Source organism: Diabrotica undecimpunctata, chromosome 2, assembly GCF_040954645.1.
Source record: "Diabrotica undecimpunctata isolate CICGRU chromosome 2, icDiaUnde3, whole genome shotgun sequence".
Taxonomy (NCBI): Eukaryota; Metazoa; Arthropoda; class Insecta; order Coleoptera; family Chrysomelidae; genus Diabrotica; species Diabrotica undecimpunctata.
The window spans coordinates 172,425,436-172,443,282 of record NC_092804.1 but is presented as its reverse complement, the minus strand read 5'-3'; the positions used below and the strand labels follow the sequence as shown (position 1 = coordinate 172,443,282).

The following is a 17,847-nucleotide window of genomic DNA, read 5'->3' as shown; positions in this document are numbered from 1 at the left end:
TCAACAAGCACATTCCCATTATTAGGAGAGCGATCAAGATCTTCGAAACTAATTGGTTAGGGATCTTCACCAATAAAATCCTCTCCTCGCTGGAATCTTGTAATTCCATCTCATTTTCAACTTGCTCATCAGAATCACTATCTAATAAGCGCCTAGTTACTTTTTTCTGTTTTGGTTTTTTTCTTTAGATTTAATAAGTTCCATTTTTTCCGGGGTATCCGTAGCTATCATCGTCTTTCCTTTGCGTTTTTTGTTGCCCCCCCCCTAGATTTTCTTGTCGGAGCTTTAGGATAACCCTTAAAAACTGTTGGGCCAACAAAGGTTTTCGTGGCATCAGTATTATTTGGAACTGGATTTTCTACATATAGAGATTCATTTATATTTTCAGCAGCAGCTTCAACTGCAACAAATATTTTTCGAAAAGTGCTTGTATGTTAACTGGCGTCATTGCTCGTCGATATGCTGTGCCCACACAAGCTACTACGTTATAAATTGTAAATGTCTGACCGGGATGGTTCATCATCCATGCATCTACTGCAGCATTATAGAAAGTTTGAAATGATTTTAATAAGCCTACGTCCAACGGCTGTAATCTGTTCGTACAGTGTGGCGGTATAGTTAGGATTGTAACGTCATTATTTTTACATAAATCGATTGCCTCAATCGATAACTGACTTTGATAATTATCCATTAGCAATAAAGAAGGGTTTTTTTCTGGTACTACCAGTGTGCTTAATAAAATGCTTAACAACTTGCACAAAGAATAATAGCAACAAAAATAAACGAACGAATATCTCTGCAAGAGGAACAGCAAGGATTTCGGACAGGAAGATCATGCACGGATGCAGTTTTTGTAATAAGACAAATAAAAGAAAAGTCGCTGGAATACAACAAACCAGCATATATGTGTCTGATAGATTTGAAGAAAGCGTTTGATAGAGTGAGAATTCGGGACGCGATACATTTATATATGAAAAGGGAATATCACTGGATTTAGTAAAAACCATTGAGAATATATATAAAGATAACATAGCTATGGTAAGATGTAAAGGAAAACTATCGCAACCTATCATATATGAAACAGGCATTAGACAAGGAGATTCGCTGAGCCCATTAATATTTAATCTGATAATGGATGAAATCATAAAGAAAGTTAAAAAAAGAAGATAATATAGAATGGGAGAAAAGGAAATAAGGATAATATGCTACGCCGACGACGCCATAATAACAGCCGAAAATGAAGATGACCTACAAAGATTAATTAAAGAATTCGAAGATACGGCGCTCATATACAACATGGAGATCTTAACAGAGAAAACTAAAGCGATAGTGATATCAGCGGAACCGAGAAGATGTAAACTAGTCGTAAATAACAAAATAATAGAACAAGTGATGGAAACTGAATACTTGGGAATAAAACTGTCAAGCTACGGAAAAGTGGAAGAAGAAGTACAAAAACAAGTGAACATGGCAAACAGAGCAGCAGGATGTCTCAACAACACAATCTGGAGAAACAAATACCTCACAACGGAAACGAAAACCAGGATATATAAATTAACAATAAGACCGATAATGACGTACAATGCGACAAGCGAGAGCTGGCGGGTGAGATGCGCGAAAATAGAAAAGGACTTATTCTAAGAGAGATAGGAGAGGTACTTAATCGCGGGTGTCACAAATGCGTAGTTGCCGTATCAAAAATTTAGTTGGGATCTGAAAATTACGTTAGTAGATATGTTCCGTGGTTATGTGGATGCGTGTGTGAAAAACTTATTTACCACGAAAACAAAATAAAAATTATAATAATATTGAATAAAACGTAGAAAAAACTGTTAATAATATTTATTTTCGTAAAATGTAATTAATTCTCAAAGGGAAGGTATTTTTGTATGTATCGCGGACAGATACAAATTATGTCTTAATGCTTACTAAACTAAACACAACACAGAACACGCGTTCTTTGTTTGTTTTTCTAAGCCAGACGATAAACTCAAGTATTATTGGCCTTTTATCTTGTGATATCATTGCTTACAATATCATATTTTGTTTCCCATTTATAAAAAATGCAACGTATCGAAATATTAAAGTGTCCAGCATATCTATAGTAAATAAACACATTGTAGAAATACATTTCAATTTTTATGTCATTTCTATTTCACATGTGTTTCACATTATTTACTGGTAATCTAATGCACTGTAATTTTTTATTTATTTATTGATTGTAACTTAACTTAAATTAAATTATTTAAAGCTCAATTTATTTTGAAAATGAGTATTACAATTACCAGTTAAATGAGCTACATGTTCTTGTATCTTTTTTAAATCAAGATCTTATCAAAATCAAGACTTTATCTGCATTAGCTTCTTCGGTTGTAAACTTATTGAAAATTATTTCTCGTGCTTGAGATACCAAAGGTTTGCCTTTTAATACACTTGCCATTTTAATAAATATAAATAAGTTTATAATATAGCCACTCCAAATAAAAATGTAAATACTTGACAACACTGTTAGAAATCTAGCACTAATTCCACGATGTGAACTCGTAGCCGACAGCAATAGAAATGAGCAATCCCTTCCACTTTTCAATTTGTTCTATGCGCAACCCGCCAGCTCTCGCTTGTCGGATAGTACACAGCGGAAACAAGAGCAGATACGGCGAAAAAATAAAGACTACTAGAAACAACAGAAATAAAAGTCTTACGAAAAATAATAAACCAAACTCTAAGAGACAGAGCAAGAAGTGAGGAAATACGAGCGAGATGTGGTATAGAGGAAATAAACGCGTGGACCAAAAGAAGAAAAGTGGAATGGAATCAACACATCGAAAGAACGACAAAAAATAGAATAGTATGAATAGCAAGAGACAAATCGCCAAATGGAGGAAGATCATTGGGACGACCGAGGAAAAGATGGTCAGACAACGTCAATTGAGGCTAAAATCCGAAGTAAAACAGACATTTTGCCTATTTATAAAGTAGGAAGAAGAAGAAGAAGAACTTACACAAAGCACTCTGCATTCATCTAACCTGCTTCTGAAGCTAGTTCTAAAGTTCCAGGGGGCGACCCGTTTATCATAAAATCTTTAAAGTGTACTCTCGGGAATACCAGAGTAGGAGGAATAGCTGCTTCAGATGCTCCAACAATACAATACAGCATGTTGTTATGAGCGTTCCACGTTCGCCATTTGTAGTCTTACTGTGTCGTATACCTCTTTCTGCAAACAATTTTTGGGACTTTTGAACGGTAATGATTCCTGTCTCATCTAAATTATATATGCGACTACCATCTCCAAACACCGGGAAACGCTTTAAGACAATTTCAAGTTTACTGAAAAATATTTCAACGTTAAATTTATTGAAAGCGGTTGCCCTTGCAAGATTACAATCTTCTTGGGTCCGGAGGGATAAATTATTGGAATGACGTTTCTGAAATCCTTTCATCCAGGCAAGTGAAGCAATTTTTGATGTATGCCAGTTTGCTGGAATCACTATATTATTGTAGGCTACGGCTTCATATGACAGTTTCCGGGTATCTTCTCTTGATAGACCATAAAACATTTTAGAACATTTAATTATATATTCGCACAAGTCGTTCTCCTCTTCGATAGTAAAAATTTTTTTTACTTTGTAATTAGGACATAAAAGGACGTTCTCGTCTTATTGATGCCTGTGGACTGGGTGGAAAGATAGTCCTTTGATTCGTACTGCTTGCCGTATAGAGATGCCACCTTATACTAATTCAATAGCTTGTCCCATCAGATCTTCAGAGAATCTTCCTATTTTCCGATTTGTTTTATTTTTTCTTGGCATTTTCTTTCTGTAAGAGAAATTATTTTGCAAATGATCTGGCTTATACAACTATAACGAAACAGTGAGACAGTAAAGGAACAGTGAGACGTGTCTCACTGTTCCATAAACATTCGTTAATAAAAGTCGATTAAAAAAACTAATAAAATGTATACAAAAATCGTTTGTTTTAATTTAATTGTCTTGTAAAATGGTTTACTTTTTAGTTAAAATAACTTACCTTCTCTAAAAAACTTCAATTTCCGTGAAAACACCGCCACGTAGATACGGTATATTTACTACGAGAATGACCAGCGATAACTAAAACATTTCTTGTTGAATCTCAACGGTTTCTTGTTTGCTTCACTTTAAGGTGGCATGTTCGTTTAGTTCTACTGGATAATACCGAACGTAAAATAAGCTCTACCGAGTTTTTCTCAGTGTTCCGACCGTCTCTCTGTACTCTTCCCTAATTGGTTCTGGCATCAGTGCAGAACATTATCTTTATACCATACTTCACAGGCTTACTTGGGATATACATTTTAAAGCTGCACCGACCTCTAAATACCACAAACATTTCACCAATGCATGCTGATTTGCCTTTAGTGTAACAAGTTTGTCAATTTTTCATAAAAATATTGAACATTTCTGACACTACACGGCCTGGATTTACTGCTTTTCTCACATCCTTGGTTTATGGTTCGTCAAATTAAACACATTAAAAGGAAAACACATCTTTCTTTTGATATAGTCCACCTTATAATCTCCCTCCCGGTTCCGTTGGTGACAAATATTATATTTCGATTTTCGTTATTTGATTTAAATAAGGACGTTAATGCTGAAAAGTTTATGAAAGCGTAAAATTCAGTCATGTCAAGATTTCAACACGTCGCTGAATTTTGATTTTTATATTTAGCACTCTCTCTTCCAATTCTAATCTGTGTCCATTTTAAAACCGTTTTACAGATATCACACTAAATAAGATCTTTCAAACTGTGAATGCGTCAATAGGATCTTCAATATTTTTCGCTATCTCACGTAAGTGAGACATTCTAGTCCTCGCCCTCTATTAGAGTTTGCAGGTTGTTTGGATCATTCGAATCTATTTTTCCCGTAAAAATAATTTGTCTTCGTTTTCATTTTCTTCACTTTCTTCATCCTTACTTTCGCTCTCAGACCCTTCAACATACGTATTCGCTTCAACAAAGCAAATCTAAACACAAGTTCGTGAAATTTAAAAATATTTAAATCATGAATGTGTTGCTTGTGTGAGTCCATTTCAAAAGGTAAAAGAAATAATAAATTAGACTTACTCACAATCAATTTAATTTAACTATCCAGACGACCGGTTTCGCTTTCTACAATATGCAAAGCATCTTCAGGTCTTAACTTTGTATCGAGACCTGAAGATGCTTTGCATATTGTAGAAAGCGAAACCGGTCGTCTGGATAGTTAAATTAAATTGATTGTGAGTAAGTCTAATTTATTATTTCTTTTACCTTTTAAAAATATTTATTGTCTTCAAACGCAGTTTCGTGTTCGTTCTATAACAAAATCTTCATCACATTCTGATTGAATATCACTGTTATCCCTATCAGCCTCTTCAAAACACTTTAAAAGAACGTCTTCAAAAGATTAAATTCAACTATGGCAAACGTCGCTCTTCCGAATACCTCCCTACTGGCCTCCACTCTGTATCGACATGTACTGAAATTACACGAACGGCAGACGCTGAGAATTGATGAGGTCTGAAGATATTATGTGTTTCTGCAATTAGGCATATATCTACACTCATGGACAAAAATATCGAATATTTTGGAATTTTCAAATTTTTGTTTTTTCAAAATAAATTCTGGTCAAGCAAGTTGTTTATTGTAAAATAGAGTTTATTTTAACAATGTTTAATGAACAATTTTAAGTTTTTATGCGGAGAAAATTGTAAAAAAAAATAAATGTTTAATATTAGGTAAATAAGGGTATTTTACTCTAAACTTAAATGATAATTTAAATTGCTTAAACAACTGGTTTAAACTGAAAGAAGTGCATGATCAGTAACGAGTATTCCCCCCTCTAGCTCTTATTAATGCTTGCATCTTTCTCAGCATGCTTGCAAGTAAATTTTGGACATATTCTTGGGAAATTGCATTCCATTCATCCTGTGCAGCAAGCCGAAGCTGCTCTATCGTATTTGGAACAGGATTTCTTTGTCGTATGCTGCATTTTAGGTGATCCCACATGTGCTATATTGGATTTAAATCCGGGCTAGAGGGTGGCCAATCCAAACTTCGAATTTGGACCTCATCAAGATAATTACTTACTATGGCAGCGGCATGTGGTCAAGCATTATCGTGCATTAACGTGAATCTTTCATATCCAATGTAACCAACATATGACAAAACATGATCTTGCAGGATGTTTTAAACGTAAGAAGTACCAGTCATCCGTCCAATCACTTCCACAAGTGCGGTACGTACCTCCCAACTAATACCTTCCCAAAGAATTATGCAATCAACTCCAAAACTAACGGTCTTGGCGCTACTGCAGCTGGCGAATCATTCTCCAACTCTTCTGTAGACATAGTTTTGACCATCTGGCTTCCATAATAGGATTCTGGTCTCATCAGTGAAAAGAATGTTTTTCCAGTTGTCGATATTCCACTAAATATGTGTTCTTGCAAATTTCAAACGACGAACTTTATGATTTTGGAGAAGACGTGGAACTTTGGCGGGGTGTCTGGGCTTTAAGTTTGCTTTATTTGATCTTCGTCTAACTGTTTGTGAACTCATATTAACTTGTCTAACATTTAATAGCTCATTTCTGAGGTGCATCGATGTCAATGAACGATATCGTGTAGAATTAAGAACCAAAAAACGGTCATCAATTGCGGTTGTGCACCTTGGGCGTCCTTGACCAGGCCTTCGTACAAAATTCCCTGTTTCGCGGTACCTTTTTAGAGTATTAGAAACTATAGATTCAGTTCTGGTGATACGTCGTGCGATACCTTTTTGTGCATATCCTTCCTCGTACAAAATTACAATATGTGGTACTTGGACTTCATCGCAGTGCCGAATTGGTGGGATACTTGTTTTAAACTTAGTTAAATCAAAACAATATTTAATAAAACTTAATAAATTAAACTAACAATAACCGAATTAGTATGATTTTTCCTTTGCGTGAAGAAGGATTTTTACGATAAAATATACGAATGACACTAACCACTGAATAAACGTCAAAATAAACATCAAAATATTTCAAACCAGTTGAGTACATCAGTCTACTTTATGAGTATTATCAGTAATCTAAAATAATAGTGACTACAAAAAAAATGGAAAATTCCAAAATATTCGATATTTTTGTCCATGAGTGTATTTTCTCTATTTGTAGGGTTACTAATAACTCTTGCTGGTGTTGTAAGAGTCCATTTGTATTCCATTGGAGTATCTTACCGTGCGGGGGCATCATAGTCTCATTAAGATCGGCTTCTGATGTTTTCAAGTCTGTCCAACCTTTCAAGTATTTTGTTGTTAAATTCTTCATTTTCTCTATTATTTTTTGCAACATTTCAGTTATTGTATCCGTATTATTTTTGCTTCTGGTTACTTGCGCGTAAGATACTCCAGCACTTCTTAAAGTTCGGTGTCTATTTTCCATATTTTCTATATTTAGTCTGCTCTCAGGAGCCTTGTTATTTGTATTTCTATTTCTCAGTGTTTGCAGAGCTTTTACAGTGCTACATCTTCTATAATTAGCAGGATGGTCATTGCCGCAGTGAACATATTTTGGAGCTATATTTTTGGGTTTTTTACAATGTTGGGTTAAATGTTCTCCAATGCATTTGACACATCTTAGTTCCCTTTTGCAGTAATTCTGTGTGTGCCCGTATTCCTGGCAGTGCTTGCATTGGAGCAGCAGTTTAGGTTTTCTGAAAGCCTCTATTTGTAATATCAGATGCAATATTTCATTAATGGCATAGATTTGTTTAATATCTTCATCTTTATCAAAGGATAAAATAAAAAGTGGAAGTGGTGTTTTATCTTTTCCAGTTAGTATTTGACTTACCTCCAGTATATTGAAGCCTTTGTTCTTTAGGTATTCTAAAATTGATTCAGCTTTACAAAGAATGGTGTAATTTCCTTACAACTACCTTGATATGTCTTGACTGTTTATTTTCAAACGAAAACCATTTCATATCCATATTGTTTAAGACTTTAGTAAGACTCCTGTATGCATAATGTCAGTGACGTTGATTTTCATATTTCGTGCAGCCAGCATGGTTGCCTGGAATTGTACCTTGTTTTTATGTAAACATTCTGACCATTCGTCATATTTTTGTACTTTATTAATTATAATTGGGGGAGGTTTTATAGTAACCGGTTGCAGTTTATTAGTTTTGGTGTTAGTTTCAGGGGACTGTACCTGTCTTCTTCTTTAGATACCGTCTCCTCTAAGGAGGTTGGTAATCATCACAGCTATTTTCACTTTTGAGATTGCAGCTCTGAACAAGTCAACGGAACTACAATTATACCACTTTCTCAGATTGTTGAGCCAGGAGATGCGTCTTCTTCCAATATTTCGTTTTCCCTGCATTATGGTTTGTAGCAACACATATTTATCCCCTCTCATAACGTGGCCGAGATATTGTAACTTTCTTATCTTAATCGTATCCATGATTTCCATTTCCTTTGTCTCAACATTTGTTATTCGTTCTACCCAACTTATTTTTAATATTCTTCGGTAAGTCCACATCTCGAATGCTTCAAGTCGATCGCTCATCTCTTTCTTAAAGGTCCAGGCCTCCACCCCATACAGCAGCACCGAAAACACATATGAACGCAATATTCTTATTTTGAGTTGCAAACTAAGGTCTCTACTGCATAATACTTTTCTCATCTTATTAAATATTGCTCTAGCTTGTCCAATTCTCATTTTTATTTCTTCTGTATACTCGTTATTTTCATTAATAATTGTACCAAGATATCTGTATTTTTTTACTTTTTTCTATTGGAACCCCTCTTATGTTTAAAATGTCTTGTTGTGTTTTGGAAATTGTCATAAATTTTGTTTTATTAGCATTAAGCGTTAATCCGCTTTCCTCACTAGCATTTACTACATTATCTAAAAGTGTCTGTAGATCTTGTATATTCTCTGCAATTAGTATAGTATCATCGGCATATCTGATATTGTTGATGGGTCTGCCGTTGACTTTTATTTCAATTGTTACATTTTCGAGTGATTTTTTAATTATTTCTTCCGAATATAGATTGAACAATAAGGGGGAGAGTATGTAACCTTGCCTTACGCCTCTTTTTATCTCTACTTCCTCCGAAAGTTCTTTGCCTACTCTGACTTCTGCTGTTTGGTTAAAGTAGAGATGAGTTATTATTCTTAAGTCTTTTTTGTCAATGTGTTTATCTTTAAGTAACTGTATACGACGGTTGTGTCGGACCTTATCGAACGCCTTATTGTAATCAATAAAACAAACATAAAGTGGTTGGTTTAGATCGCTGCCTGTTGACTGTTGCATATACAAGAGCTACTTATTCCTAAAAGCTTCACCGATACCTCCGCCCCTTTTGGATTTCGGAAAAACCCGTCCTACTAAAAATGTTTATGTATGTTTCATTTTGTTTGTATATTAGGGTTGTTAATTGTTTACTAGTTTACCTAAACCTTTTATTACAATAGCAGGTACGCCCAAAAACAGATTCAAAAAATATTGGTAATATATAAAAATATGCGCATACAATTTCTTGAAAAAATATAAAATTTATGATCCAGATATACAAAAAAATGCATTTTGCTTGTATTTCGGTCTTTAATTATAAGTATTAAAGTTGTAAATATAAATGTTTCTTTATTCAGTATATGTTTGGCGTAATCTTTTCTCCCCAAAATGAGTTCTAAAACTAATACTTTTGCACTAAATTTTACTTCAAAGAATTACAATACAAATCGTTCTTTTTATTTTGACTTTTAATGATATTTGGTTTACTTTTAGAATGCTCTTGCTATTTGAAATGTCAATATACGATGTGTTTTTCCTACAACTTGCTTTACTCATTAATTATTCACCGAATAATTTATTTGTTTGATGTTTTTATTAACCGCAGTAAATATTCTAATGTTTATTGTTTGACTTTTATTTAAATTTGCTTTAAACCATTCTATGCAACTACTAATTAGGAGAAAATTATTCTGTACTTTTAAATTTTATATAATTATGACGCATGTGGTATAGAAAAATACACAGCAGAGAGAGGAAATATATATATATATATATATATATATATATATATATATATATATATATATATATATATATTATAGGTAATAAAACTTTCATTCTTAACATTCAACATCCGTACCGAACACTAACACAAAATAAAATTTATAGCAAAGAAATAATATACAGATGCAAACAAAATAACTCACGAACATAAGTTACGTATGTTTAATTTATTAATAATATAAATCGTTTAGAGTTATTTTAAAATTGTATAAAACTACATTCTCTTCCGTGGAAAATATTCTCTTTTATTTGAGAGTGTCTGTGTATTAGTCCGGAGGTTTACTGGATAATAAACACTAAGATTCAATAGTCATATACTTTTTTGTTGAATCGTTCAAAAGAGTTCTGATTCGATGATTCATGGAAAGCTTTTGATAGAATTTAGCTGGAGGATGTTACCGAACTACTATGCAATAAGAGAGTTCCACAAAACTTAAATAAAATAAACATAGACGTTTATAGAGAAAACTACACCCCAAGTAAATAGACCGAAGATGAAAAAATAAACATTTTGTTTTTGTACTGATATGTCCAAGATGGAAATAGTTTCATCAATGGGAATGTTAGTGAATAAAGAAACAATGTCAAAACTAACAGTATATCTCTGAGGGTGAAATAGAAATGATTTTCAGAAGATCAATGAAATGAAAAGAATTTTTGACAAAAGACAAGGCGTTTTCGGCTAATGGTTGTAAGGATAAGGCGAGATGTTTTGCCAATTTCTGAGAGCGACAGTTGTATACACTGACGATAGGTCTTAGGTGGACATTGAGCTTATGGATTTTTGGCAGGCCGTATATTCTTGGAATTCGGGATGATTTTTCTCTGGATATAAGAGATTTTTTTATGTCTGGAGTAGACTTATTTATGATAGATTTGGTCGTTTTTTCTAGATAGGTGGTGGAATCGTTTGGAACGCGTTTGTATTCTCTGGAATTAAGTTCGAACATTTTGACAAAATAATTAGAGGAGTGGAGAAAGACAGTGGCATGACCTTCGTCGACCGGAAGGATGACAAAGTTACGGTAGTTGTAAAGTTCTTTGAGGGCACGTCTTTCTGAAAGACTGATATTTGAAAGACAGTGGCATGACCTTCGTCGACCGGAAGGATGACAAAGTTACGGTAGTTGTAAAGTTCTTTGAGGGCACGTCTTTCTGAAAGACTGATATTTGACGGTGGGGGTTTGGAAGTACGGAGAATTCTGGCGACATCTTGTCTGGCAACTTCGGCTTGGTCGGAAGGAAGATGAGAAATAGCTTCTTTAGTTTGACAAATAATTTTCTCAGTTATGATGAAAAGAGGAGTGACAGTAAAATTGAAGCATTTTGACAGAGCTTTGGTAGCTAAATCGGATATGTGAATATCTGAGAAATTGCGCACAACAATAGAAAGCTGTTGATCCGAAGTGGACTGTGAATTTTGTTGATAATTTCGCGTTTCTGGGTTTAGTTTTTTTGTCAGAAATGTGTTTTTTGGATTTTTTGTGAGAAACACGATTGAAAGTGTCCCATGATAATAGATGGATGTTGTAAGAGAGGAGTTCATTGTAGATTTTAAATTGTTTGGAATTTGTTGTGTCCAAGTTGCGTCGAGTGGAATGAATACTACAAAACGGCTGCCACAATACCCTAATCAATAAGAGCATTCAAAAGCATCTAAATCCCATTTCATCCAAAAAAGAAACCTTGCCACCTGATCAACCCAAAATCTTTCTACCTTTTATCAAAGGTGGCACTGACAAGATCAGTGGAACTTTTAACTCTCTAAACATCACAACTATCTTCACTACTCATTCCAAGTTGTCCAATCTCGTCAGATCCGTAAAAGACCAAATCCCCAATGAAGACCATGGTGTCTACGAGATACCTTGTTCCAGTTGCCAACGTACATACATAGGACAGATAAACCGACGAATCCACAACCGCATTTACAATCCCAGTACTACTTCAGCCCTAGCTAAACATCTTATTCAGACAGGCCACAAAATAGATTTCGAAAAAGCATAAACCGATCCCGCTCAGACCGTTTCCGCGCATACCGTTCCCGCGTATACTGAGAGTATAAAAGCAGCTACACAAGGTAAGACTGGTCGACACTGTTATAATATATATATATATATATATATATATATATATATATATATATATATATATATATATATATATATATATATAGCGCTTTATGGAGTTTCTTAAACCATACTGTATTTAACAATTAAATGCAGTTTCACGAGCGGTAGGCTTAAAAATTAACTACAGCAAAACAATAATACTGAGCCGACACCAGACAAATATAACAATATGAAATCATACCATAGAAAATGTTGAACATTATGTATATCTAGGTCATGTCATCAAACTAGGAAAACCAAATCAAGATGCTGAAATTAAAAGAAGAACACAACTGGCATGGGGCGCTTTCGCCAAACTAGCATATATCTTAAAAAACACCTCCATTCCTGTAAACTTAAAGAAAAAGGTGTATAACACATGCATACTACCATTTTGTACCTACGGTTTGGAGACAGTAGGCCTTACCAAAAAATCTGCTAAAAAAATTAGAAACAACGCAAAGAGCAATGAAACGAGCTTGGATGCTTGGAATATCACTGAGAGACAAGATTAGAAATACCGAGATAATATGTAGAACGAAGATTAGGGATATTGTGGAAGAAATTACAAAAATTAAATGGCATGTGTGGCAGGTGGTGGTATAATGAGGTGGACAGGGAGAATTCTAGAATGGAGACCAAAGACGACAACAAGAAGCATGGGAAGACCTCAAAAAAGATGGGTAGATGACATAAGAACAGTGGCAGGCAAACAGTGGATTAGATTGGCACAAGATAGAGAAAGATGGAAGCAATTGGGAGAGACTTACATTCAGGAGTGGATGGAAAATGGTTGACAAAGAGAGAGAGAGAGAGAGAGAGAGAGAGAGAGAGAGAGAGAGAGACTATATTTAATATAAAATTAGTATTTCTTGGGTTTAGGTTCAATAAGTAATATTAAATTTGGAACTAAATTTTATTGTCCATTGAAATCAACGTTTTGGCAGGAAACCCTTGCCTTTGTCAAGATTCTAAAATATATAGGATTAGGAACAAAAAGTTATTGTAATATATTATATAAAAAAACCTACCAAAACGTAAAACGGGACACTGACATTCATGAATTGACAGAAGTAAAAATTAATATCTGATATCTCATGGTTTACTATCATTAATATATAATTATTTTCATATTGGCGTATCGTTTATGTTTAAGAGTTTTTTGTGGTGTTATATTTATTATTATTTAAATCAGATTGAAATATATTTTATTTAGGTTCTGTGTATCTTTTTTGTAAACTCTACAGATGATTGGAATTCTTGCAATGGGATGTTAATGTACTCTTTTATGTCATTCCACTTCTTTTTAATGATGTCAGTGGCAAGTTTTATTGGGATGTTAGTGTATAGGGAAATGCCATCTAAAGATATTAATTTATAGTTATTTGGTACGTGAATGTTTTTAATTTTAGGAATAACGTCATTGGAATCTTTAATATAATAATGATTCTTATTTGTGACATTAGAAATAATGTTTTTAAGAACTTTGAAAGATTCTCTAAGGGTGATTGAAGATTGAATGCAGGAAACGATAGGACGTAGAGGTTCTTTCTCCTTGTGTGTTTTAGGTAAACCATAAATTTTTGGTGCAATAGCGTTGTGTAGCTTAAGTGATTTTGGTGTATTTGGTGATATATAACCATGTTTGTCCCATCTGTCAATAAGATCACTATTTCTTTTTTGGAAAATGTTGGTAGGATCATCTCCAAGTTTATTATATATGGTTTCGTCTTTTAAAAGATCATTCATTTTATTGTCGTAATCATTAGATTTCATAACATCGGTGGTTTTGTTGGTTTTATCAGGTTTCAGTACAACTACATTAGGATTTTCCCTCAAGAAGGCTATACATAGATATAATATCGATATAATATAATAGATAGACTATATATATATATATATATATATATATATATATATATATATATATATATATATATGTATATATATATATATAATAAAAAATATAATGCATGTCCTTTTGTTCTTTTGTATGCCTCAACCCGCTGGACTACATCGTTTACATAGTAATTTCGTATGTTAACACTATCAATAAAATCAGATTATACACAAACAACCTCCCAAAATATCGAGTATAAATGTTGTTGTGACGTTTTCCGTAAATGTTTGGATTGTTTGATATAACACAGACTTTTACCGAGCGTATTTTAAAATAAAATCGATTATTTTCCACTTAGAAAGCATCCAACAGTCGGCGATATGTCCTAGACGAGAGAGAAGAGAATCCAGAGATTTATAGTGGGCCGTAAAAGTTGTGTTTGTTTCTATGGAAATATGATCACCTCTGCTTACTGGCGTGTTTGTTTATTGTTTGTCGCGTGCGGATGTCAAAGCCTCGTGTTGGACGAAGAAGGTGAGTATTTATTTTATTTGTTTTTCGACAAATCGTTAAATAGACAAGTTTTTAAGTGACGAACAAAATAATGAGTTCGACGTTTTGATTGTTTATTTAAACATATTTCCACTAAAAATTTGATAAATCCCTAGATGAGAGTCTTTTTAATTGGCCTATTAATTGTTTAAATAATCCATCCTGAAATATTTTTTACTGGACAGTTATGACTGAGCTCAAGCAGAAATATAAAGCAATGCGAGCCACGAGTAGTAAGAATCAGATCGTAAACAAGACGATAATCAGTTTCTAAAACATGCTTCTTCAAACACCTTTTTATTATCTACATATAAACCGAGATAACCTTTATCTGTATTATAATTTCAACCGTTAGCCAACAGCTTATACATACGTTGCTAAGGGTGATCTAAAAATGGCAAAATCAATATATTGAAATTTATATTATCTGTATTTGTATCTAAAATTGTGTATGTATTTTTGTTGATTGAGTGCAAAGATAAGAGATATAAGTATGCAGACTTTAAGTGGAACAAAATATCAGAATTTAGCATTGACTGTGATTTTTTAAAAACTGATATGAAGATTATAAACAAATGTTTATTAATAGCAATAAGAAAGAGTAAAAGAAAAAATTTACTTGAAGTAAAAAAAATCAGTATCAAATTTCAACCAATACAGAAATCCGAAAGAGGAGTTGTCTTATGCAATAAGAGTTGTCTCATTGCATTGCTGTGGGCTACCACTAATTTCTCTGATCTTTAGATATTTAGGTATCTAAATCTGTTGCTTAAATGTCATCTCTCCACTGCATCCTTGGTCTTCCAAGCAGCCACTTTCCTTTCGGGGTATCTTCCCACACCAACGTGACGACACGCTGATCTTGTCACTTAATATGGCCAGCTCATCTCAATCTGTCTGACTTTATTAGTTGTATTATTTCTGGCTGATTAAATTAGTGATTGCCTCATTATGTTGTTAATATTTTGTGTAATGTTCTTGTCAGAAGTAATTGTAGCTCCCAAATATTTAAACTGATAAACCTTTTCAAAGCTATAGTGGTCCATTGTCATGTTCTATTCTATTTTGTCTTCATTCTATCTATTTTAGCAGTATATTTTGTGTTTTTATTTAATTTTAATTGAAAGCGAGTAATTGAATTTTCAATTATTTCCCATACCGCGCCAGCATTATTTTGATTTCATACGGATTTTAAAGTAGTTTACAGTGGTATTTGATATTCAGTTAGGTTATATTTTTTGGGTCTTTGAGACCCTCATTGTTCTACATCGGAATCTGTTCTGGCCCACTATTCTTTAATTTAGAAATTCTTTGTCCGAATTTGGCTCTAATCAGAAACTGTTCATTGTCCAGACTTGTCCAGACCATGTAATCCAACTTGATCAATCGGATATTTAGTTTGTGATATTACAAAATTCACTAGACTAAGTCCATGATCAGTTAAGTGTTCGTCTAGGATGTTTTTTTTTTCGATGTTGGATCTAAACGCTTCTTTTCTTCCTATTTTATCCCATTCCATCCCATAAAAAGTGTCACACCTTGTCTAGGCAAAGCTACATCTATCAAGTCTTCAACTGGTCATACAAGACATTTTATACATAAAACATAACTTGATGTATGTTACATTGAATTGTTATATAAATATGTACAGCTGGTTCCTATAAAAACTGATATGACACTTAGTAAGATTTGATCATTTTCAGCAGTATATTTGATTGGTCTGACATTATCTTATATTTATTATGACAGACAAATAATAAAATAAACAAATAACAAACAATTGATTACATAATTTTAATTCATAAATTGTAATAATTATTAAAGTCTAAATTTTGATATTATTTTGAATTCTTGTATTTTGTAAAGAGTATATTAATGATAGTTTTTAAATAAAATAGGGTCATTGTTATTATTTTTATTATTATTAAGAAATAAAACAAACGACTTGACTCAACAATATGTTAAAGCAAGAATTGTAACCAAATTAAAAGATAACTGGGTACTATCAGAGGCAGCAAAACATTTTAACATAAGCAGAACCAGCAGGTTTATTATATTTGCAGTGTGAACAGGACAATTATCTCATTGGAGGATAAAATTATTTTCTGGATACAACTGTTTTACACTGGGAAACATGATGTTTTCTAGAATATTTAGATAAGTCTGCCCAACAAACCTGTCATCAATACGCCATACTATTCCCATTCCTCTAAATGAAATCCATCCCCAAACATTGGCGCTAAAATGACCGGCTGATCAATATCTATCAATATATAGAGGATTCAATCTATTATTATCTGGTCTATACACCTCAATTTTGCGCTTTTTAGAAGATTGAAAAATTTTCTTATCTGTAAATATTACCCTGTCCCAAAAATCCTGAATTTGTAGCTAATGGTTTAAAGCAAATATAAGTCTTGATTGCTTCTGTTGTGGTGTAAGAGCAAGAGCTTGTTTTTTTTGCTGCAGTTCGGTACCTAAGACGGGATGCTTTAGTTCTGCACCAAGTTGTTGTCTTTCTTCACTTCTGACTTCGTCAGTTTCCGCATCTTCAAAATGATTCTCTTCTAATCTCTCCAAAGCGTACGATTTTAACGAGTAGTAGATATTTTTGGTCTTCCAGAACCTTGCTTTCTTTCGAGAGTTTCTTGTTCTCTCCATCTTTTATTAATATTAAAAATTGTTGTTCTGCTTACGCTAAAATGGTTCGCTACGGCAGATAGTGACCAACCATCTTCTAATTTCGTTACAATTCTTGCTTTTAGTGGCTAGCATGTGGAGCCATTGTTTGAGGTTGAACGGAATAAGTTATCTGACAATTTTTAAGATTTTGCAGTGACAGTATGTAAATAATAAGTATTTATCCATCAAAATGCACTGCTCCATTTTCTACAAAACACGCTTTAAGAGTCATATCAGTCTTTTTAGGAACCAGCTGCACATATACAAAAAAGTTAAAAAATTTGTCATATTTAGATTTATCCAACGACTATCCTATTGACGAACTGCAGCATCAAACCAAAACAATTAGAGTGTTGAATGGAACTCCTTTAACCTTAAAATGTCACCAAGAAAAGGCAAGATGGTATTTTAAGGTAAGTTTATAATATATTAATTTTTTAATCTGTTGTATTTGATTAAAAAACATTACTTAAAATATTGGGTATTCCATTACTGTACAGAGTATTTAGTAGAAAGAGGAAGTCATGGCTGCGAAATATTCGAGACTGGACAAACATGACTGTAGACGAATTATTCCACGTTGCAAA

The 17,847-nt window shown here is 33.4% G+C and overlaps 1 protein-coding gene across 1 annotated transcript in view; it reads left to right on the top strand.

Moving 5' to 3' along the window:
- Positions 1 to 17,847, top strand: part of LOC140435219 (uncharacterized) — a 32,380-nt gene that overhangs the window by 1,276 nt on the left and 13,257 nt on the right. Inside the window, exons 2-3 of the mRNA XM_072524015.1 lie at positions 14,385 to 14,560; positions 17,555 to 17,673. Of these exons, the coding sequence (XP_072380116.1) occupies positions 14,482 to 14,560; positions 17,555 to 17,673 (198 nt within the window). The 5' untranslated portion in view covers positions 14,385 to 14,481. The remainder of the gene's footprint in view (positions 1 to 14,384; positions 14,561 to 17,554; positions 17,674 to 17,847) is intronic.